The sequence below is a fragment of the Triticum aestivum genome, chromosome 5A, assembly GCF_018294505.1.
Source record: "Triticum aestivum cultivar Chinese Spring chromosome 5A, IWGSC CS RefSeq v2.1, whole genome shotgun sequence".
NCBI lineage: Eukaryota > Viridiplantae > Streptophyta > Magnoliopsida > Poales > Poaceae > Triticum > Triticum aestivum.
In genome coordinates this window covers 571,800,214-571,820,964 of record NC_057806.1, presented here as the reverse complement: position 1 = coordinate 571,820,964, position 20,751 = coordinate 571,800,214, and the positions used below count along the sequence as shown (strand labels likewise).

The following is a 20,751-nucleotide window of genomic DNA, read 5'->3' as shown; positions in this document are numbered from 1 at the left end:
CAAATGAGATCACAAGGAACACATGAACATAAAGACAAATATGAACAACAAAACACACAACAAAGAAAGAAAACACAAAACTTCAACTAAGATAGGGTCGTCGACTAAGTCATCTAATCTATATTTGAGTACATTGACTTAGGAGTCAAGTTAGAACACTTGATCATAGGTTTTACTCATCGTTTAAGTTCAAATGGGGTTGACATTTTTCGTTGAAGCATTTCAATGCATTCACATCTTCTAGAGTTGCTTTAGCTCATGACTTGGAGTAAAACTTCTCTTAGATGTGAGGAATTATATTGGCTTTTGTTGTTGACGAAATCATGTAGTTGAATTTGTTGTGGATACTCAAGGATGATGATGTCCACCATGAGCTAGGAGCAATCCATTGAAGTTGAAGTTAATCTTCCTAATTAGTCACACAAGGAACTACATGTATACCCAAATTGATAAGAGTGAAGATTTGAATCATATGTTGGCAAATGATACTTTTGGTTGTCTTGTTCCTTGAACACAACAAAGGAAGTCTTTGATACTTGGTTCATGTGAGATTGCTCAAGATACGAGTTGAAGCAAATTTGTAGAATGTAGCTCATCCAAGTACCTAGACGGGGTTAGATGCAATACAAGGAAGCAATGTATCCATGATATACGATAGTCCATCATAAGAGAAATATTAAGGATTAGTTGTGAAAGCTCGTGTCCTTGCATGCATCCAATTGAGTTTCTAGTTCACATTGAAAACATCAAGAACGTTTAACTCACTCCTCAAGCGTCAAAATGTCTTCTCGTCAAGTGGTTTTGTGAAGTTGTCCGCCACTTGTTTGTCGGTACAGACATCCTTAAGGTCAATGCCAACATTAGCCACATGGTCACGTATAAACTGGTGATGCACATCAATATGCTTAGTTCGAGAATGTTGAACATGATTGTGTGCAATCTTAATATCACTCTCATTGTCACATAGTAATAGGACATGTCTCACATTCATGCCATAATCTTTAAGGATTTGTGTCATCCATAGTAATTGAGCACAACATGATCCGGCCGCAATGTATTCTGCTTCGGTGGTAGATAAAGATACAAAATTTTGCTTCTTGGAAGACCAAGACACGAGAGACCTCCCAAGGATTTGGCAAAAAAAATCCGATTCAAGAGGCCAAGACTCAAGAGACCTCACAAGACACACTAAAACGCGTCTATATATATTTGATTCAAAAATAGAACATATTTTAATTTAAAACCTGAGTGATTATTAATTAATCTAAATGTGTTTACATGCCCCCTCAAAAAAATGTATTTACATGCAAAATCTGCCACGTGAACCGTGACGAGGCTCGCAGCACAGCAAGTCGGAGGCGACGACCCAGCCACCAGGCGAGGTGGATCCACGAAGCCCAGCCAGAGCTCCAGCCAGCGACCGCAAAATGCCGCAGGACAATCACAGCCGTAGAGTACAGATCGGACGGTGCACATGGAGAGGGGAGAGCGTCAGCAGTGGGATAATCCGCTGGGATCGCCTCTGGTCCAAATCCAAACCCCTCCCCCCTTTTAGCATCGCCGGCAACAACGACGGCCATGCTCTCCGCCGCCGCCTCTGCCATTCCCAGGCTCCGCTGGGCTGCCGCGCCGCCGGGGCACGCCTCGCCGAGGGCCAGGTGGTCTCTGCTGCGGCGGTGCCCACTCTCCTCCTCCCCGAACGTAGCGCCCACCGCGGGGCCGGGGCCCCTGGAGCCGCCGGACCTTCCCCGCCTCGCCAAGTCTGCCCGCATATCTCTCTCGCCGCAAGAGGTCAGCGCGCCACTCTTTCTCTCTCTCTCTCGATGGTAACCCTCTAGAAACTTTCCGTGAGCTAATGCTTTGCTGCCTGTTCGACCGCTAGGCCGAGGAGTTCGCGCCCAAGATTCAGCAGGTGGTGGACTGGTAATTTACGATCCCTTACCTGTTTTTATCACTCTGCACAATTCAGACCTTAGCATTTGCTACCTGGTAGTGGAATTGTTGGAGTCTGTAACAATAAATGTAGATTAGACTCGAACGGTGGTTAGAAGGAACATCGTGTGGTTCTTCATGGCAAATTGACGGTTCCTGTAATCCCATCAGAAATGTTTACCACAAGCGCTCATGCTTGACTTAGGCCCAGTAAATTATGCTCCTTGTGGTGGTGGTTGTTTAGGTGGGCTGTGAGAAACCGTGCTTGATTCGGGGGACTGAACTTATGCTTATTTATGCCATCAGAAGCAGTTAGAAATCATTATTCTCTCTTTTCCTTGCAGGTTTGGGCAACTTCAAGCGGTTGATCTTGAATCCATTGAGCCTTCACTTAGAGCTGGTACTCATCCATGTAACTCTTCACATTTCTATGTAGGATGGTTGCTTATCACTTACTAGTGTGCTAGTGCCCCTTAGTCCAAAGACAATTTCGAATGCTTGTGATGATTCATGTGAATAACATACTGTACATTGATCATGTCATATGGTATAGCAAGATCCCTCAAAATAATCTCAATAGCTATGACAAAGTATAATGCCTTGTTGTGTTTAACTAGCAAAATTAGGCATTTGCTTCAGGATTGCCTCAGCTCTATTTTATGCCATTGTGCAGTTCATAGTATTATATCCATTTTTTATTAGACAAGTTCATTGTAACAGTGTGCATGTGCTCTTGAATCTTGATATGTATGTGTTCGGTAGTACCACACTTGACAATAGTCACAGTCCATACTTTATACCCTTTTTTCTCTCTGTACCCAGATTCTCTAACTGCACGGCGACTTTTAAGTTCTCTTGAATTAATGTATAATATAGGGAACAGACCTGAAATTGAAGGATTAGTGAAGAACAAAAAGAATCTCATGAATTATTTATGTTTGTAACAACTAATTTTGAATTTTAATATGTAGCAGAACAAGACAGTGAGCCATCTGAGTTGTGAGAAAAAAATATCTATTTGCTTTCTTCTTTGACTAATTTAATTCATTGTTTCTAACATTGTATGCTTTCGTCCATGGTATGTGGTGCAAACGAAACCTTGTGAACACATGCAATAATTGCTCCACCAACATGCAGTCCTCAGCAGGCAGCCGGGATGCTGTTGCGCGGCGTCCTGTGCAAAATTGTAGTGGATGAAAGGAGCCACACAGTATCCCGGCTGCATGGCACACATAGGCATTGGTTGATCAATTGTTGCACATGCTCACTGAAAAATTGTTTTTCTACAAAATAAATTCCTTCATCTACACACATTTATGTTGCTTAAATGATTGTACTATATCTTGCTCCCTTGGGTTGCATTTGTTGTACAAACATACAGCTTTTTTAAAGCTATCAGAGTTCCTAGAAATTGCACTAAGCAATTATGTTGCCCATGTCTTTTATTCTGTCTGTCTGCCACCTTCTGTTACCTGTTTTCATGTTTGGCTATCTTGGTCACAGATACTGCAGCTGGTAGTTCTTTAAGAGAAGATAAGGCGGAACCATTTGCTAACAGGTAACAAGGCTCCATGTCTTCGATTGACCTGTTATCAAGCTTTGCAGCAAAGGCTGAGTATCTTTTCTGTTTCCATCAATGCAGAGATGCCATAATAGAAGCCCTTCCAAGTTATGATGATCCATACATCAAAGTGCCAAATGCACTGACCAAAGAATGACATGTGGGTCTGTAAATCAAAGTTGTGATATTGTTAACATTCTATTTCATTATACAATGAGGCATGGTGAATCAACTGAGCTTGCAAAACATCGAACGAGCAATCAGCAAGCCTGAGTTAAGTTTGACATCCTCGGCTAGAACAGTACGACTCAACAATTTGAGCGATGGATCTGCAGTGCCTGCAATAGAAGATCCATCCTTGCGTGCCATCCTGTGTTCGGACCAAATACATGTCATTTTCTTAATGTGCTTTTATTTATGTTTCTGGAATGTGGGGGCTTCTAGCGCCATGCCTCCCAAACGGCGATAGGGTTCATGTGATGCTATCACCCGGTAATTTGTCTTCAATTCGTTAATCCTGTAAGTTTTCTGGGTTAGGCTGAACCTCAGGACTCATCGTGCTTTCTGTTTGAGTTTTCTGCAGGTTTTAGCTATTTCAATTTTGCATTGGCCAGATCATGTTCCCGTACTGTTGGAGTGCAATATCTAGGGTTGTTCATTCTCTCTCTATTTTACACAAATCAGATGATAAAAAGCTGGATAGTGTGACCATAAAAAAATGGTACCAAATGAACGCCGTGTGGAGTCATTGGGATGTCATGCCTTCTTCAAACATCAGTCACGCTTTTTTTTTTTGACAATATACATACACACGAAAGTTCGATGGCTGTTGCTCAGATAGAAAACTATCGTGTTGGCCAGAACATGCAGTGTTTTCTTTTTAAACAATTCAGTCAAGTTGCACAAGCCCAAGCCTAAAATTAAAATTAAAATTATTTTTCTTTGGTGCATCTATTGTCAAGGCGTCCAAACACAAATGAGAGAAATACACAAGTGTGGCCAGAAATGTCACACTAATCCAGAAGCCAGGGCCAAAAAGTTAAAGAAGCTGGAAAGTGTGATCATCACAAAAATAGTGCCAGAAATGTCACTCTAATTCAGAAACCAGGGCCAAAAAGTTAAGCCGGAAAGTGTGATCATCACAAAAATAGTGCCAAATGAACACATTTGTGGAATCAAACGGATGCCATGCCTTCTTCAAATTCCCAGTCACGCTTAGTTTCTTCAATCCTTGCGGCTTATATATATACATTCATGGATGTCGCACTTAGATGAAAATTAGCATACTGGCCACAACCTGCTCTGTTTTCAGGTTCCATGTTACAATTGGTTTGTGCATTTGGTGTGTGGGCGTTCAGGCTCAAGTGAGGGATTGGAGAAAAACAAATTATAAATGGACGAACGACGTGAATCTACTAGGTTGGTGACACTTGACTTCCGATCCATCCTCTCGCCTTGCAAGGGTACCACTGCTCCACGGATCATGATCCATGGTGGATCAGGAAGCATTATAAGGCAGCTATCTTTGATAACGCATACCCTAGCCTTACCAGCCTTCTCAACAGGGGCGTAGCAAGGCCCAGGGCTGCCAGGGTCATGCCCTGAGGCGTGGGGTTTGGTTTCTTCGTTGACGCTAGTTGTAGTAGCGCATTGTAGCTACAATTGCTGCTGTATATACACTGCTGGCCCGGGGGCGTACGAGGAACCTGGCTACGGCACTGCTGCTCGACGAAGTCACCCATAGGCAAAAAGTGGTGTAAATTTGGAGTGTTGGCACCATCATGGTTTGTACATAAACTTTTTATTCTATCAATGGATAAGGCACAGGGGTTTTGCGTGTTCTCGGGAGGAAATCGTCAACTTCTTTTGAGGAGCTGTATACACAGTGATGGTATTAGTCAGTTAATGCTTGGAACTGGAGCCCTTGACACGTCCATGTTTCAGTACTACATAAGATTGGAGGGCAAAGTAGCTTCTATACCTATACAAATTGCATAATCAATGGCACCTTTTCCGAAAACCACTCTGTCACGAAGATCTCCTCTATGCTCCGTTCTCAAAGTGCACTATCCATCCGGACTGAACCTAACCTTCAGATAAGCAACAGATATGCTGCTCGAATGCTTGTGCTGATTCATGTGAATAACATACAGGACATTCGTCATGTCATATGGTATAGCAATATCCCTCAATATAATCTCAATACCATAATCTTGCTCCCTCGGGTTGCATTCGTTGTACAAACATACAACTTTTTTTAAAGCTATCGGAGTTCCTAGAAATTCCACTAAGCAATTATGTTGCCCATGTCTTTTATTCTGGCTGTCTGCCACCTTCTGTTAATTGTTTTCATGTTTGACTATCTTGGGTCACAGATACTGCAGCTGATAGTTCTATGAGAGAAGACAAGGCGGAACCATTTTCTAACAGGTAAGAAGGCTTCATGTCTTCGATTGACCTGTTGTAAAGCTTTGCAGCAAAGGCTGAGTATCTTTCCTGTTTCCATCAATGCAGAGATGCCATAATAGAGGCCCTTCCAAGTTACTATGATCCATACAACAAAGTACCAAATGCGCTGACTAAAGAGTAAAGAATGACATGTGGGGTCTGTAAATCAAAATTATGACATTGTTAACATTCTATTCCATTGTACAACGAGGCACGGTGAAACAATTGAACTTGCAAAGCATTGAGCAAGCAATCAGCAAGCCGAGTTAAGTTTGACATCCTTTCGCCTAGAACGGCACGACTCAACAATTTGAGCGATGGATTTGGAGTGCCTGCAACAGAAGCTCCATCCGGATGTGCCATTTTGCGTTAGGACCAAATACATGTTATTTTCTTAATATGCTTTTATGTTTCTGGAATGTGGGTGGCTTCTAGGGCTATGCATCCCAAACTGCGATCGGGTTCGTGTGATGCTATCAACTGGTAATTTGTCGTTAATTTGTTAATCTTGTAAGTGTTCTGGGTTAGGGTTTATCCAGCTTATAGGACCCGTCTTGCTTTCTGTTTTGATTTTTCTGCAGGTTTTAGCTTTTTAATCCTGTAGTAAAATGTTCTGGGTTAGGTGGAATTAGGGATGCAAGCGGACGTCCCGCATATCCTGCATAAGTAGGGGGATGGTTCAAACTAAGCTAAATCTGGGTGGGGAAGTTATAGCTAATGTGATCTATTTATACTATGAAGCGGGGTGGATCGGGTGCCGCTCTGCATCCCTAGTGCACACAAATCAGACTACAAAGAGCTGGATAGTGGGAACATTAAAAAAATGGTACCAAAGTGTGCAATCAAAGGGATGTCATGCCTTCTTCAAACCATCTGTCATACTTTTTTCGACTATAGACATTCGAAAGTTCGATGGCTGTTGCTCGGATGAAAAAGTATCGTGTTGGCCTGAATTAGTTCTCATTCAAGTTGCACAACCCCAAGCCTAAACTTTATATTTAAACTATTTTTCTTTGGTGCATTTATTGTGTAGGCGTTCAAACTCAAATGTGGGATTGGAGAAAAACGCATGTATGATTAAAGAAGCTGGAAAGCGTGACCGTCACAGAAATAGTGTCAAATGAACGCATTGTGGACTCAAATTGATGCCATTCCTTCTTCAAATCCTTAGTCACGCTTTCTTTCATCCTTGCAGCTTATATATACACACTCATGGCTGTTGCTCTCAGATGGCAAATTATCGTGTGTGGGCAACAACCTGCTCTGTTTTTAGCTTCTATGTTACATTTCGTTTGTGCATTTAGTGTGTGGGTGTTCAGACAAGTGAGGGATTGGAGAAAAACAAACGTGAATGTGTCTTGGTTAGTCAGATAGACGGATACATGCAAGGGTCGGCATAGCCAGAAATGTCATAGGATGCTCGACCAATTTGCAAAGAGTAATCTTACGTATGTTCTCTCCCTGTTTTGCTAGAACAAGTTCAAATAAGTAAAGCCAATAAGAAGGGAACATACATGAATGGTCTTGTTTTTATAGATGTTTTTGAAGGCTAAATGTGAAGGCCGTCTTGCTCATGATCTAGGAGTATTGTGTCACAAGGCCTACAAGTTATGGGTTTGTTTGTTTCATGGAAAATCATGTCAGATTTGTTATAGTTGTAGGTTACATTTTACTTTACTTATCCCTTGTACCTCTTTCTCTACTAGAGAATATTTTTCTTACAGTAATTTCTATATTAGAGAATGTTAATCTCGCACCATACAAAGCGCCGGTGCACTAGTTGATAGACGCTGGAGAGGAAATGCCCACTATGGCAGGTTGTTGGGTTCGTTAAGTTCTTTTGAGGAGGTGCCTATAATAGATGATCCATACGGATGTGCCATTTTGCGTTCGGACCAAATACATGTCATTTTCTTCATATGCTTTTATGTTTCTGGAATGTGGGGTGGCCATGCCTCCAAACGGCAATAGGGGTTATGCGATGCTATACCTGGTAAACCGTCTTTAATTTGTTGACCATGCACGTGTTCTGGGTTAGGCTTAACCTCAGGACTTGTCATGTTTTCTGTTTGAGTTTTCCGTGGGTTTTAGATTTTTAATCCTGTAAAATATTCTTGGTTAGCCGGAATTCTATGTTCAAATTTTACATTGGCTAGATCATGTTCCCGGACTGCTGGAGTACAGTCACTAGGATTGGTTATTCTTTCTCTAGTGCACACAAATCGGATGATAAAAATCTGGATAGTAAAAAAAAAAGGGTACCAAATGAACGTGTGTGGAGTCAATGGGATGTCATGCCTTCTTCAAACCATCAGTCACGCCTTTTGCTTGGACGGAAAAGTGTAAGCCTAAAATTTATTTATTTTTCATCATTTTTCTTTGGTGCATTTATATTGTGTGGGCGTCCAAACTCAAATGAGGGATTGGAGAAAAACGCACGCATGGCCAGAAATGTCACATTGATTCAGAAACCAAACCAGGACCAAAAGATTTAACGAAGCTAGAGCTGGAAGGCGTGAACATGACAGAAATAGTGCCAAAAAAAAGTGTCCTCCATTGCCGGGATTTGAACCCGGGTCGCCTGGGTGAAAGCCAGGTATCCTAACCGGGCTGGACGACAATGGACTGTGTGATGTTACCTTTGGCGTTGATATTTCATACGATCTGTCCTAGGGGTTCCGCAAGGGTACTGCTCCACTGATGATGCTCCATGGTGGATCAGGAAGCATCATAGCGCAGCGATCTTTGAGAATGCACAGCCTGACCTCACTGGCCTGCTACTGCATCACCCATAGGCGAAAGCAGGGACAGTGGTTCTAAGGCGTTGTGGCGTTGTAAATTTGGGGTGTTGGCCCTATCACGGTTTGTACATAAACTTCCATTTTATCGTTTTGCGTTTTTCAAGGGAAAACAGGTTGTTGGGTTCGTCTAAGTTCTTGCTGTAAACGCCCAGAACTGGAGCCCTTGACACTTCCATGTTTCAGTAGATAAGATTTGAGAAATGCAAGTAGGCAGGCACTAGGCAGTAGCTTCTGCAACTATACAAACTGGATAATCAGCGTCATCATTTTGGATAATACTTTCAAGTCTTAGTGTATACACGCGCGGTGATGAAATCAGTCAACTGATGCCTGGAACTGGAGCCCTTGACACTTCCATGTTCAGTACTAGTGTACTACATAAGATTGGACAAATGCAAGCAGGCACTACACAGTAGCTTCTGCACCTATACAAATTGCATAATCAATGGCACCTTCTCCGAAAACCACTCTGTCACCATGATCTCTATAAAGTCCACTACCCATCCACAGTCTGAACCTAACCTCCAGATAAGCAAGAGATATGATGCTCGATAACTGCGCTCACTTCGATATAGAATTGTGTGGCTAATCCCTAATCCTGGAATGTTTCCACAATTGCAGCAAAAGAAAGTGATGTCAGAAGGAGTAACAGAACACTGAACAATTAATTTGAAGACAGTATCAGTAAAAACCTGCTGGCTCATGAGAATCTCAATGGCAACGTTTGGATCTCCGTCCGCGGCGGCAAGAGCAACTTCAGCCTGAGTCTGCAGCAAGAAACCATTCCATCCGTGAGATGCTTGCGATCCCCTCTACCATAAACAGTTCTGGCCTCTAACATAAATATGGCTTTAGATTGAGTTAGTTTGTCCTCCGATGCTTACTGTAGTAACATCAAGCATGGCCGTCAATATATTTGCTTAAATCATCTAAGTAATCCGGTTTGTTTTACCCATTTTTTACTTCAAATCTACTATGGGTCTCTTGCACACCGACGTGCACTAGCATGACAAACTGCAAAAAGGCTGTGAGTAAATACCCTTTCAAAGCCCATCGCAACCAGCTTCTTAAGCTCTTCATCAAATGTATCAGTCTGCAGAGGATAAGTTGTCCAGTAACCATTATTAAACCAATAGCAACAGCCGACAGGAAATCAAAGGGTACATAACACAATACCTGGTCAGCTGTTACTGTTGCATCAGCTCTGACAGCGTTTGCTGCTGTATGCCTGTTACAACGAAGGTCCAAAATTACAAACTAAATAAGTAGTGCCTCTTTTTTCAGGTAAATAGCCCTTGAAAAGCTAGATAACAGCTTATGTAAGCTTATGCCATTTCTTGGAGAGACATTAAGCGAAACCATTTCTCCTTGCTATTACATAACACACTTCCTAAGTAGTAACTATGGCATTTTCTTTCAATACGAGAATGTACCTAATTAAGTGTTATTTTTTTTATCAAAAAAAGATCATCCTTTAAATGACGACCCCCATGATTATATGCTTGAAGTTTTTTATTAAAAAATTATGCTTGTGATTATATATCCTTCTAAACACTGCTGCTTTTCTGATTTCAATATACAAGTGACGACAACGTAAATGTGTAATACATTGACGAAGTGTCGAGTAGAAAATGCATTACTGTGAATTTGTTAGAAGGTCGCTTGGGGTTGAGTTATCCAACAACCTAGCATGCAAATTTGCATTGGCCTCCCTTGCAGTTGGTTCAGTTTCTGTAGAAGCAAGCGTCCGCCCTCTCCCTGGAAATCTCGGGTCTTCTTGTTCCTATGAGAGAATATTTGGCAAAGTCTTTAAGCTATGCATTACAGGGATAACCCATATTTCAGAGAACCTTGTAAGCTTAGGACAGCATCATCGTGATGGCTGCCAAAATAAGTGCTATGAGAGAATATCTTTCTAGTGTATGGATTACATGAAGACAAAGAACCTTGTACGCTTAGGACAGCATCATCTTGATGGCTGCCAAAATAAGTGCTATCTATATACTTGAACTGAGCTACCATAAAATTGATAGGACATATGAGCTAACATATTTTCAACTAACTGAGTCAAGCAGGACCAGTTTCAACGAGGAACGGTCTAATGTACAATACAATCTACGTATTAGTTTACAGTTCTGTATATAAATTTCGTATACACCATCTTCTATGAATGCATATATTGCACTAGCAACTGTAGCTTTTTGTTCTATCCACTATCTACACAATTGCTTGGAATAGGTTTATTCACACTCAAACAGCCAGGTTACAAAATATTAACAGCAAAACTAACTATTACTAGTCATATACTCTATCTGTGGAATGATTCGATCTCAATAGTCTTTTAGAGCTCATAGAAGCTTCACAAGAAAGCTTCCAGGAAAAGCTCCATGGATCAATAGATCAAGGACAATAACGTAAACCAAGTGCAGCTCTAGAAACTTCCAGTCTATAACAATGTTCAGATTATGTCTTCTTGATGACCTACTACGATTAGGTCATCATTGTAGTAATGTATTGTGCTAAAACTATATGGCTTCGCCAATCTGACCATGAGATCAACAGTAGACATAAGTAGTAAACTGTGTTCTTACTTTTCATACCTGATTAGTAGACGTCTGAACAGTGGATGTCCGCCTACTTGGCATCCATGACGAAATATTTCTCAAGAAATTTGCATTTATCAGAGCGCTGTAAATTCAAGAACTTGATTCATTACTTTCCTGGACAGCAAAACAATAAAAAAGTATGGAAACAATACCTGGGTGGAGTGGACATGTTAGAATGTGTAGGAAGCTGGCCATATGTTGTTCCTCCAGTACAGAGAATAAAGCCAGGACGCCTAACACAAACAGACTGATATCCAACATCTCAGGAAAAACATATCAACAGAAAGAAATGTCTCCCAGAGGAGAATGGAACTATGAAAGACAACATAAGGACAAGTTGATTCATTTGGAAAAGAAAACTTACTAGCATGGACAAGCCTTCGATAGAAGAGTAAAATGATGGTCCAGGCAGCAAGTAGTTGAACAACCCATAAGTGTCTGAGGGAAGTAAAGAAAAGCTCAATAAAGGTGATAAAAATACCTAATCTAGCTCATAAAGACTCAAAAAAGGAAAAGGTCAAATGGGTACAAGGAACAAACATGCAAATCCAGACAAGATGCCAGAGAGGTGCCCCAGTAATGAAACATTACTAGCGAGAAACTGAAACAGTATCAGCAAAATCCATGCATACCTGACAATGCACAAATATAAATATTGCTGTATAATTAAACATAGTAAACTGGATGCAAGAAATTCAACAGGTGCATAGAATGAATACCATTTTGCAGGGACATTGAAGAGACCGAAGACACTGGCAAATGAGAGAGGATGTTACTTCATATGCATTAAATGTCATAAAATAAAATGAAGTAATGGCTTCATTTAAAAATTTGGGTATCTGTGGACTTTCAAGAAGGGGCATTTTCTTTCTGAAAATGGAGAAAGTTTCAATTTAACTTCTCTAGATGCTTGGCTAATGAGTGATGATGCTCTTGCAATATCAGGGAAATATAAAAGCAACAACCAGAAAAAACAAATAAGGATATGTAGAAAATTATAGTAGTTCAAGATGTCTAGTGAAAACTGGAAACATATATTGCTTGCATTTGTGCAACCTTTGATCCTGGACCCCTGGGTTAGTGAATAACCCCTCATATGCAGGAATGTTCTTTAGCCACACATTTGAGCCATCTATCCTCCATACAGAAGTCTATGTCTAGCATGCCTAATTGGGTTTAAATACGATTTTGCAATAGATATAACTCTATTATAGCAGAGTGAGTTTTCCTCATTTATTAATTGGATGTAATAAATGAAAATAATTAAACACTATTCAATTATGGCCGTCAATTGACCATATCTATACTAGTCCGAAAGCATTACAAACTTATCATACAGCATGATATCATGTTTCAAGATTTTGACAACAGTTTACAATCTTATATTCAGCATACCAAAAAAAGGGTACGACCTCAACAGACAATTTGAGTAAGCAAACATTTTTTAACATTAGGCATATAATCAATTCATGCCGATAAACTGAACCCTCATGCAAATCATAAAAGTAGGTGTAGCATTAACAACCAGAGAAGGGATGCACCTTCGATATTGCACTCCACTCAGGCTTGTCTCAATGACTATCATTGAGAATATAACTCCAGAAAAGCCAATCGAACATTCATCCACAAGATATGAGACATGGTATAAAGGATTATAATCCACCAAGAAGGCGACGATGAGATGGAAAATTGCATTGGTTGTTGCAAGAAGGAACATCAGGAACAAGAGACGGACTGATCCCATAATTCTCTCCAACTCGGTCCCCAAGGGTACAAAGGTCAGCATGTTGAATAGCACATGAAGCAAAGAGCCATGAAACAGAACAGATGTGTAGAACCTGTACACTGAACGAAAATAAGCACCACGTCAGGGTAGACGTACCAAAAGAAAATGAGAACTACAACATAAATTTTATAAGTAGCCTTGAGCTTGTTCAGCATTTGGATCTGTAGAAAGGTGGATATCCCAAGTAGCGTGAGTCTTTTGTCGTTTACTTCAACGATTACGAACATTTCAGCAGGTAGTATTAACCTCTGGAAGAATTGAACAGGTGTTTCATGAATTGATGGCATATTGGCATGTGTAAATAGAACTTCTTGTGTTATATGCATGAATGGAACTTGGATGTGCACCATTAAAACAATCACTGCGAATGAAAGGTTTAAGCCAGGTGACCTTTAACAGAACCTATATGCTCAGCGTAAATGATAGATTTCCTCTTTCCACAAAAGAACTATTCCAGCATTGTCGGAGAAACTTGTATTTATGTTCCGTGAAAAGGAAGGTGAATTAAACAGACCTTGAAAATGTGAGGCCACTGCAGAAGGCAAGAAGCATATCTCAGCGTAGGAGTCATATCCAACCAACAGGCACACCAGATATATCGCCGCACATATTATGGTAACGCCGGAAGTAATGAATGGGGTGCTGCCCCACCACTGGTTCAGCCTAGTTGAAACCCCAGCCTGCATCCACGAAAACATATAGATGTAATTAAGAAGAATAAAACGCCAAAATTTTGCCACATTTCCTGCTGTGGTATCCTCCACTCCAGTAAATGCACTGCATAAACACCGCTCTAAGAGCCATCACAGCAATCCCCTACAAACCTAACAGCGAAGCAGCAGACTTGTCAAAATCAAACCAGGGGAACCAAGCCCACTGCCCGGAAATAAAACCCATTCATAATCTGGCTCGAAACTTGCAGGCCTCCTCTTTCTAGCTTAATTCAAGCAACCAGTGCCCCCCGGGGGGAACCCCCGCACAAGCCAGGATCGATTTCCTATCGATAGGAACTATGGCTTCCCACGAAACCTTCGGAGCGCTTCCCCGCGGAACCCCTGGGATTTAGCTCGTGGCAGGAGGAACCCCGCGGCGATTTGGGGCTAGCTTCTGTCAGATCCGAAGGCGCCCGCGGAAATTCACCCGGAAATCGAAACTGGGGACAGGAACCCGCACCTCCGTGATGATGTTGGGGCGCATCTCGGGCGCGCCTCCGGTGCTGGTGGCTCCGCCGGGCTGGGATCGAGAGCTGGAGGTTGGGGTGTCTGTGGAGGGGTGTGCGGACTAGCGAGATCTCGAGGGTTTTGGGGGCGCCGGCCGCGACCTCGGGGAAGAAGAAATGTGCCGTTGCTGTAAAAGATGAGCATTACTTGGGCTCGAAGGGGCCTGAACAGGTCCCAGGGTCCACGCGGGGGTGATTTATGGAAAAACAAAATTAACCATGAAATTAGAAAATATGTACAACCTGTCAAAGAAAATAGCCTAAAAAAACCTGTCAAAGCAAAACCTAACTGAATACTCCCTCCGTCCCAAAATAAGTGTCGCTGATTTAGTAAAGTATTTGCATTGTTGATAGAATTAGAATACTTAACTGATGCGGAGCATCCCAAGATCATCCCCATGGACGCACCCACACCTCCAACGACATCACTTGGACCAATGACACGAGTCCGAGCCAAAGCTATTGAAGATAAGGTGAACTCACTCCTCTCCGAACTTCCACTTTCTATGCATGAGACATGGTTACTATCTAAGTCCGAGGTGTTGTGCATGATTAGGTACCAAGAGGGTCCCCCCGAAGATGTGCATGAAGATGTACAAGTCCCCAAGTCCACGGAAGAGGAGAACCAACGGAAGGGGCCAAGAGCGTCTCCCAGGCCCCGGACATCCGGCCAAGGCCCCGGAAGTCCACCCCCTGGAGCGTCTTCCACTACAGTAGCCCAGCCACAGAAGGCTACAGGCCCCGGACATCCGACCCTGGCAGCCTGGACATCCGGCCTCTCCCGAGCCCCGGACATCCGGCCACCGGCTCGGAAATCCGGCCCCTCCGAACCCGAGAGCAACAAATGCCACCACTCCAGCCCAGACATCCGGCGTCGCCTGAAAGCCCGGACATCCGGCCCGACCAGCCCGGACATCCGGCCTCCCCTGTCTGCGCACAGTGAAGGGCCGAGGCCCGTGTATCCCTTCTCCCCCCTAGACTATATATACTTCACCTCGTACAACTTTCTAGGGTTAGCAAAGGATTAGCTCATATTTTGTGTGAGAGCTTTGCTCATCCACTTGGTTACCTTCTCCTCGGAGATTCGAGCCTCCACCGGAGAAGATCCCCCAAGCGGATTCAAGACCCCTCTTTAGGGAAGAACATCAAGACCTCCTCACGGAGAAGAATCAGTTACCCTTTTGTATCGTCCCTAGTTGATCGTGGATCGTGTATCTTACTTTATGTACTCGAGGATCTAGCCCATGTGTGACTTGTTCTTGTTAGTTTGAGTGTTCCTCTCGTGTTTCCCCTTGTGGTTTTCCTCGTTCCCCTCTTTGTGTTCCTCGTGTTTTTCGCGAGATCCGCTCATTTCATGAAAGATCGGGCGATTAGGGTTTTACCCTACATCATCTTGGTATCTAGAGCCAGGTTGATCACGATTTCGGAGCCTCCCCGTTGTGTTTCTAGCCTTGTTTTGTTGTTTTTCGTCCTAATTCAAAAAATCCCCATCAAAAATGGCCCCAATTTTTTTTGTGATTTGTTGGTGTGTTGAGATTTTGTTGGTTTGGATCCGTGGATTTACTTTGTTTTGAGTGGATCTAACTTTCCATCCTTTTCCCCCAATTTCCATCCACAAATTCCTCCGAATTTCGCCCGGATTTAACCTCTCCTCGCGGTGTTCATCCTGTTCGTCCCCGGATCCAGAGCCCGAACATCCGGCCCGTCTAGCCCGGACATCCGCCCCCCGGACATTCGGCCTTCCACCCGGACATCCGACCCCTGGCAGCAACATCTCCATCCACCGCCCCGTTTTCCGCCCAATTTCCACCAAATTTTGTTCCGGTGTCCACCATATACCATATATACTTCCGCATACCTCCACCACTTCCGCATAACCCAACCATTTTTGGACCGTTTCGCTCTCCGACACAATTGCTACTTCGAGGTTTGAGAATTTGAGTTGCGGTACCGTATCCTTTTGTGTTTCGGCTATCTAGGTACGGTTCGACATCGACATCACCGTCGCTCATCTTCGCCACGGACGTGTCCTACATCATCACCGCCGTCCTACATAGTCATCAACAACGACCACCTCGACTACATCTTGGTATTCGTGCCACCATTTTGACACCATACCGGAAGCAAGACCGGTAACCTCATCTTGGTATTGGACATATCACTCTTGCCATTACATTGATAGCCATCATAGCCTTACTCCTTTGTGTTGCTTACCCATCGAGACTAGCCATCGAGTATTGCCGGCAACGAGACTTGTGCACATTAGTGATCATACTTCCCATAGCATACATACATCCTTGTTGCATATATTGGTATCATCTCTTGTGTCACAAAGTTGTCATCGCATACTCATTTGCTATCTTGGTTCGTCAAGCATTGCATGAGAAAAGAGCTCAAACATCAAAGAGCCAAACAAGCTTTTAAGCAAAGAGAAAAGATAAGCAAAGAGCTTTTAAGCAAGAACCATATCATCTTACAACATTAAGATTGTCATACTCGATCATCTTGGATCATATCATAGCAACACCTTTCATACAAAATATTTGGGATAGAAGTCATTGCATTTTTGCTAAGTAGGTTGTGCACAAGTTCTTGTATCCGCCTATTGTGTAATCGTGCTAGCGTCTCTCTAGTGTTGTGCAACAAGAGCATTTTTGTGGATTCCACATTTTGACTCACCCTTGGTTGCTCAACCCCACTTATCTTTTTGCGCGTGTGTTTCCGTGAACGTTATATGCTTGGTCTACTTGTTACATTGCATCTTGCGAATCTTTTCCAACATTATTGAAGCTCACTTACAATTGCATCAAATTTTTGTGCCACCATCCTAACCAAACTCCACCAAAAGCTTTTACTTGTGTAGGTGTGAGAAACCGACAAGAACTAGTACCAATTGTGCTATTTCCTTGTCCTACATTGGAGTGATCCTCGATCCACTTTCAACTCCGGTCAAGGTACATTTGGTACTCGTTCTTCTCTTTCTACCACTCACATTTGTCTTGGAATGATGGATAGGCCAAGTACTTCTACCAACCCACTCTTCATGGAGCAAGACGACGACATGAACTCCTTCGTCACCAAGAGTCACCTCTTTGGTGCACAACGTGCTTTGCATCAAGAGCAGCAAGCTATGAGTGAATGCATCGACAACCTTGCCGCCGACTTGTGACTTTCCGAGCAACGTACAAGGGACTACTTCGACCACAAGATCGACGATCACAAGCAAGAGAATGACGCAAGGATGGACGAAATTCGTGCTTTGTTGCTCAACCGTTCGCCTTCCACTTCAAGAAGGAGCCGTTCAAGCCGCCACTCTGACTTCACCCTCTCCAGCTCAAGTACACCGACATCGAACACTCTTCGTCGGGCCACGCGCACCGATTGTCAAGCAAGCCTCAATCCGCTACGTGACACCGACTCTCAAGAGCGCCGACAACGTCAAACTCAAGAGGCCTTTGCGCTAGCCCGAGAACGACAACGACAACGCCAACATGAAGAGGAAGAGCGAGTGTGTCTACACCAAAATGCTCAAGATGCCGAGGCACAATGTCAAGAACAACAACTCCGTGACGCTCAAGCACTTGCAGCGCAACAAGCTCTACGCGATTTGAGTCGAGCCGTTGCCGACCGAAGCCGACAAGCCCGTGAACAAGAGGAAGCACTTCGCGAAGAAATTCAAGAACGAAGATTTCAAGCTCGCGTGCATCGTCAAGTTCCTCCTCGAGCTCGACAAGCTCCTCCACAAGCTCGCCAAGAACAACAAGTCAATCAAGAGCATGAAGACAATGGAGATCCTCCACGACAAGAACAACATGATGATAACAACCCTCCGCGCCAAGAGCACCACGAGTTGCACAATCATAAACAACATGGGCGTCATCATCCCCAACCCCAACACAATGAAGAGCAACGTTACGGCAAACTCAATTTCACCATGCCCAAGTTCAACGGAAGCAACGATCCCGAAGAGTACCTTTCATGGGCATTGAAGGTTGGCAAGATCTTCCGTTTGCACAATTATGAAGAAGAGAAGAAGATCACGATGGCATCCCTTGAGTTCCAAGACTATGTCCTCATTTGGTGGAAACAAATCATAGAGCGCGCGAGAGGCAAGAGGTGAACAACCCATCACTACTTGGGCGCAAATGAAGGATGTCATGAGAGCACGCTTCGTACCTACCTACTACAACCGCGACCTCTTCAAGAAACTCCAACAACTCAAGCAAGGAACAAAGAGCGTTGAAGAATATTACAAGGAGATGGAGATTGCAATGATAAGAGCCAATGTCACGGAAGATGATGAGCAAACAATGACACGTTTCTTGAATGGACTCAATCGTCCCATCAAGAAGATCGCCGACTTCCAACCATACTCCAATCTCATCGAGCTAGTGCATCAAGCTACCAAAGCGGAACGCCAAGTGCAAGATGATTTCAAGTATGCCAAGTTCTCATCCAAGTCCTACGGCTTCTCCAACAACCAAGCTTCAACGACTCCAACACCGACTACAAAGCCTTCTACTTCCAACATCGACAAGTCAACTTCCAAGAAAGCTTCGTCAACTACAAGCCATCCTCCTATGAGCAACTTCAAGCCGAGAGCTTCATCATCATCAACCCCAACCGATGAGACCGTCAAGATGAGTTCCTTCAAGTGTTTCACTTGCGGTGGCCGAGGCCACAAGTCCTACGAGTGCACCAATAAGCGAACCATGGTCTTCAACGACGATGGCACTTATGACTCCATGAGTGAAGGCGAAATGAAAGCCCTTGAGCAAGTCGCCATGCACCGCCAAGTGAACAATGAAGAAGAACAAGTATTTTGCGATGAAGACTCAAGCCCCGCACTTGTTGTCTCCAAAGTCTTGACTCTCCAACATCACCAAGAAGAAGACCAACGATGCCACATATTCCACACCAAGGCCGGCATCAATGGACGATCCGTCAAGGTCATCATCAATGGAGGGAGTTGTCATAATCTCGCAAGTGAAGAACTTTGCTCCAAGCTCCAATTGCCCAAGATGAAGCATCCACATCCATACAAAGTGCAATGGCTTAGTGACTCCGGCATCATCCAAGTCGAGCACCGAGTACAAGTCTCCTTCAAAATCGGCGCCTATGAAGACACCTTGTAGTGTGACGTCGTTCCAATGACCGTTTGTCATCTTCTCCTTGGATGGCCATGGCAATTCGATAGAGGAGTCTTCCACAACGGCCGAACGAACCACTACATCTTCAAGATGAAGGGCAAGGAGTACGTCCTCCATCCAATGTTGCCAAGTCAAGTGATCACCGACAAGCAAGCCACCCATCACGGAGATCATAGTGAGAGAGCGAGCCACCAAAAAGAGAGTGAGCGCCACAAGCCAAAATCGAGTGCCTCCACGATGAGCGAAAACAAGAACCTAGTTCTATTTGCCACCAAACGAGAGATAAGAGAAGTGTGTGAGAACCCATCTAGTGTCCTACACTACGTCCTCGTGTGCAAGGACAATGCACCACAAACTAACACGTCTCACACTCTTCCTCTAGTGTTGTCTTCTCTTTTGCAGGAATTTCAAGTTGTTTTCCCCGATGAGCTACCTCTGGGTCTACCTCATCGACGAGGCATTAAGCACCGAATCGACCTTATCCCCGGAGCACCTCTTTCGAACAAAGCTCCATACCGTGTCAACCCCGACGAAACAAAAGAAATACAAAGGCAAGTAAAGCATCTCATAGACCATGGACATGTGCGTGAAAGTTTGAGCCCTTGTGCCGTTCTGGTCATTCTTGTGCCAAAACGTGATGGTAGTTTTCGCTTGTGCTCCGATTGTAGACCTATCAATGCTATCACCGTTCGCTATAGGTATCCCATTCCACACCTAGATGATATGCTTGATGAGCTTAGCGGTGCCACTATATTTTCCAACATTGATCTTAAGAGTGGTTACTATCAAATCCGCATACAAGAGGGTGATGAATGGAAAACCGCTTTCAAAACCAAGTTTGGTTTGTATGAGTGGTTAGTCATGCCTATGGGTCTTTCGGAAGCACCGGGCACTTTTATGCGCCTTATGAATCATATCTTTCGCCCTTACATTGGTATATTTGTTGTGGTCTACTTTGATGACATACTTGTGTTTAGCAAAACTATCAAAGAGCATGTCACCCATGTCTGCACCATTTTGCAAACTCTTAGAAAAGAGCGCCTCTATGCTAATATGGAGAAATGCCTTTTTGGTGTTGATAAGCTCATTTTCTTGGGTTTTGTTGTTTCTTCTAAGGGTGTTCATGTTGATGAGTCCAAGATCAATGCTATTAAGACTTGGCCACAACCAACCAACTTGCATCAAGTGCGTAGTTTTCTTGGCCTTGCGGGTTTCTATCATCGCTTTGTGAAGGATTTTAGCACCATT

General features: G+C 43.4%; 2 protein-coding genes and 1 non-coding gene across 5 annotated transcripts; 1 reads left to right on the top strand and 2 right to left on the bottom strand.

Moving 5' to 3' along the window:
* Nucleotides 1–1,491: 1,491 nt before the first annotated feature.
* LOC123104879 (glutamyl-tRNA(Gln) amidotransferase subunit C, chloroplastic/mitochondrial) lies at nucleotides 1,492–4,106 on the top strand. Its single transcript, XM_044526808.1, has 5 exons — nucleotides 1,492–1,791; nucleotides 1,883–1,923; nucleotides 2,277–2,332; nucleotides 3,436–3,490; nucleotides 3,575–4,106. Exons 1-5 carry the CDS (start codon nucleotides 1,579–1,581, stop codon nucleotides 3,648–3,650), a joined length of 441 nt encoding a protein of 146 aa, XP_044382743.1. The 5' UTR covers nucleotides 1,492–1,578; the 3' UTR covers nucleotides 3,651–4,106.
* Nucleotides 4,107–8,492: 4,386 nt separating this feature from the next.
* Nucleotides 8,493–8,566, bottom strand: TRNAE-UUC (transfer RNA glutamic acid (anticodon UUC)). The gene has a single exon. It is a non-coding gene; the product is annotated as a tRNA-Glu (tRNA).
* Nucleotides 8,567–8,989: 423 nt separating this feature from the next.
* Nucleotides 8,990–14,550, bottom strand: LOC123104878 (rhomboid-like protein 15). Of its 3 annotated transcripts, none has more exons than XM_044526806.1 (13): nucleotides 14,308–14,550; nucleotides 13,649–13,814; nucleotides 12,890–13,193; nucleotides 12,068–12,100; nucleotides 11,889–11,980; nucleotides 11,713–11,786; nucleotides 11,501–11,595; nucleotides 11,343–11,430; nucleotides 10,383–10,525; nucleotides 9,919–9,970; nucleotides 9,782–9,835; nucleotides 9,435–9,509; nucleotides 8,990–9,340 (listed from the first exon to the last, which is right to left on the bottom strand). In XM_044526806.1, the coding sequence occupies exons 1-13, from the start codon at nucleotides 14,329–14,331 to the stop codon at nucleotides 9,335–9,337; spliced, it is 1,206 nt and encodes a 401-aa protein (XP_044382741.1). In that variant the 5' UTR covers nucleotides 14,332–14,550; the 3' UTR covers nucleotides 8,990–9,334. The 3 variants fall into 3 exon arrangements, with proteins under 3 accessions (XP_044382741.1, XP_044382742.1, XP_044382739.1); XM_044526807.1 differs by having other exon boundaries at nucleotides 10,428–10,525; XM_044526804.1 differs by having other exon boundaries at nucleotides 9,782–9,970.
* Nucleotides 14,551–20,751: the final 6,201 nt, after the last annotated feature.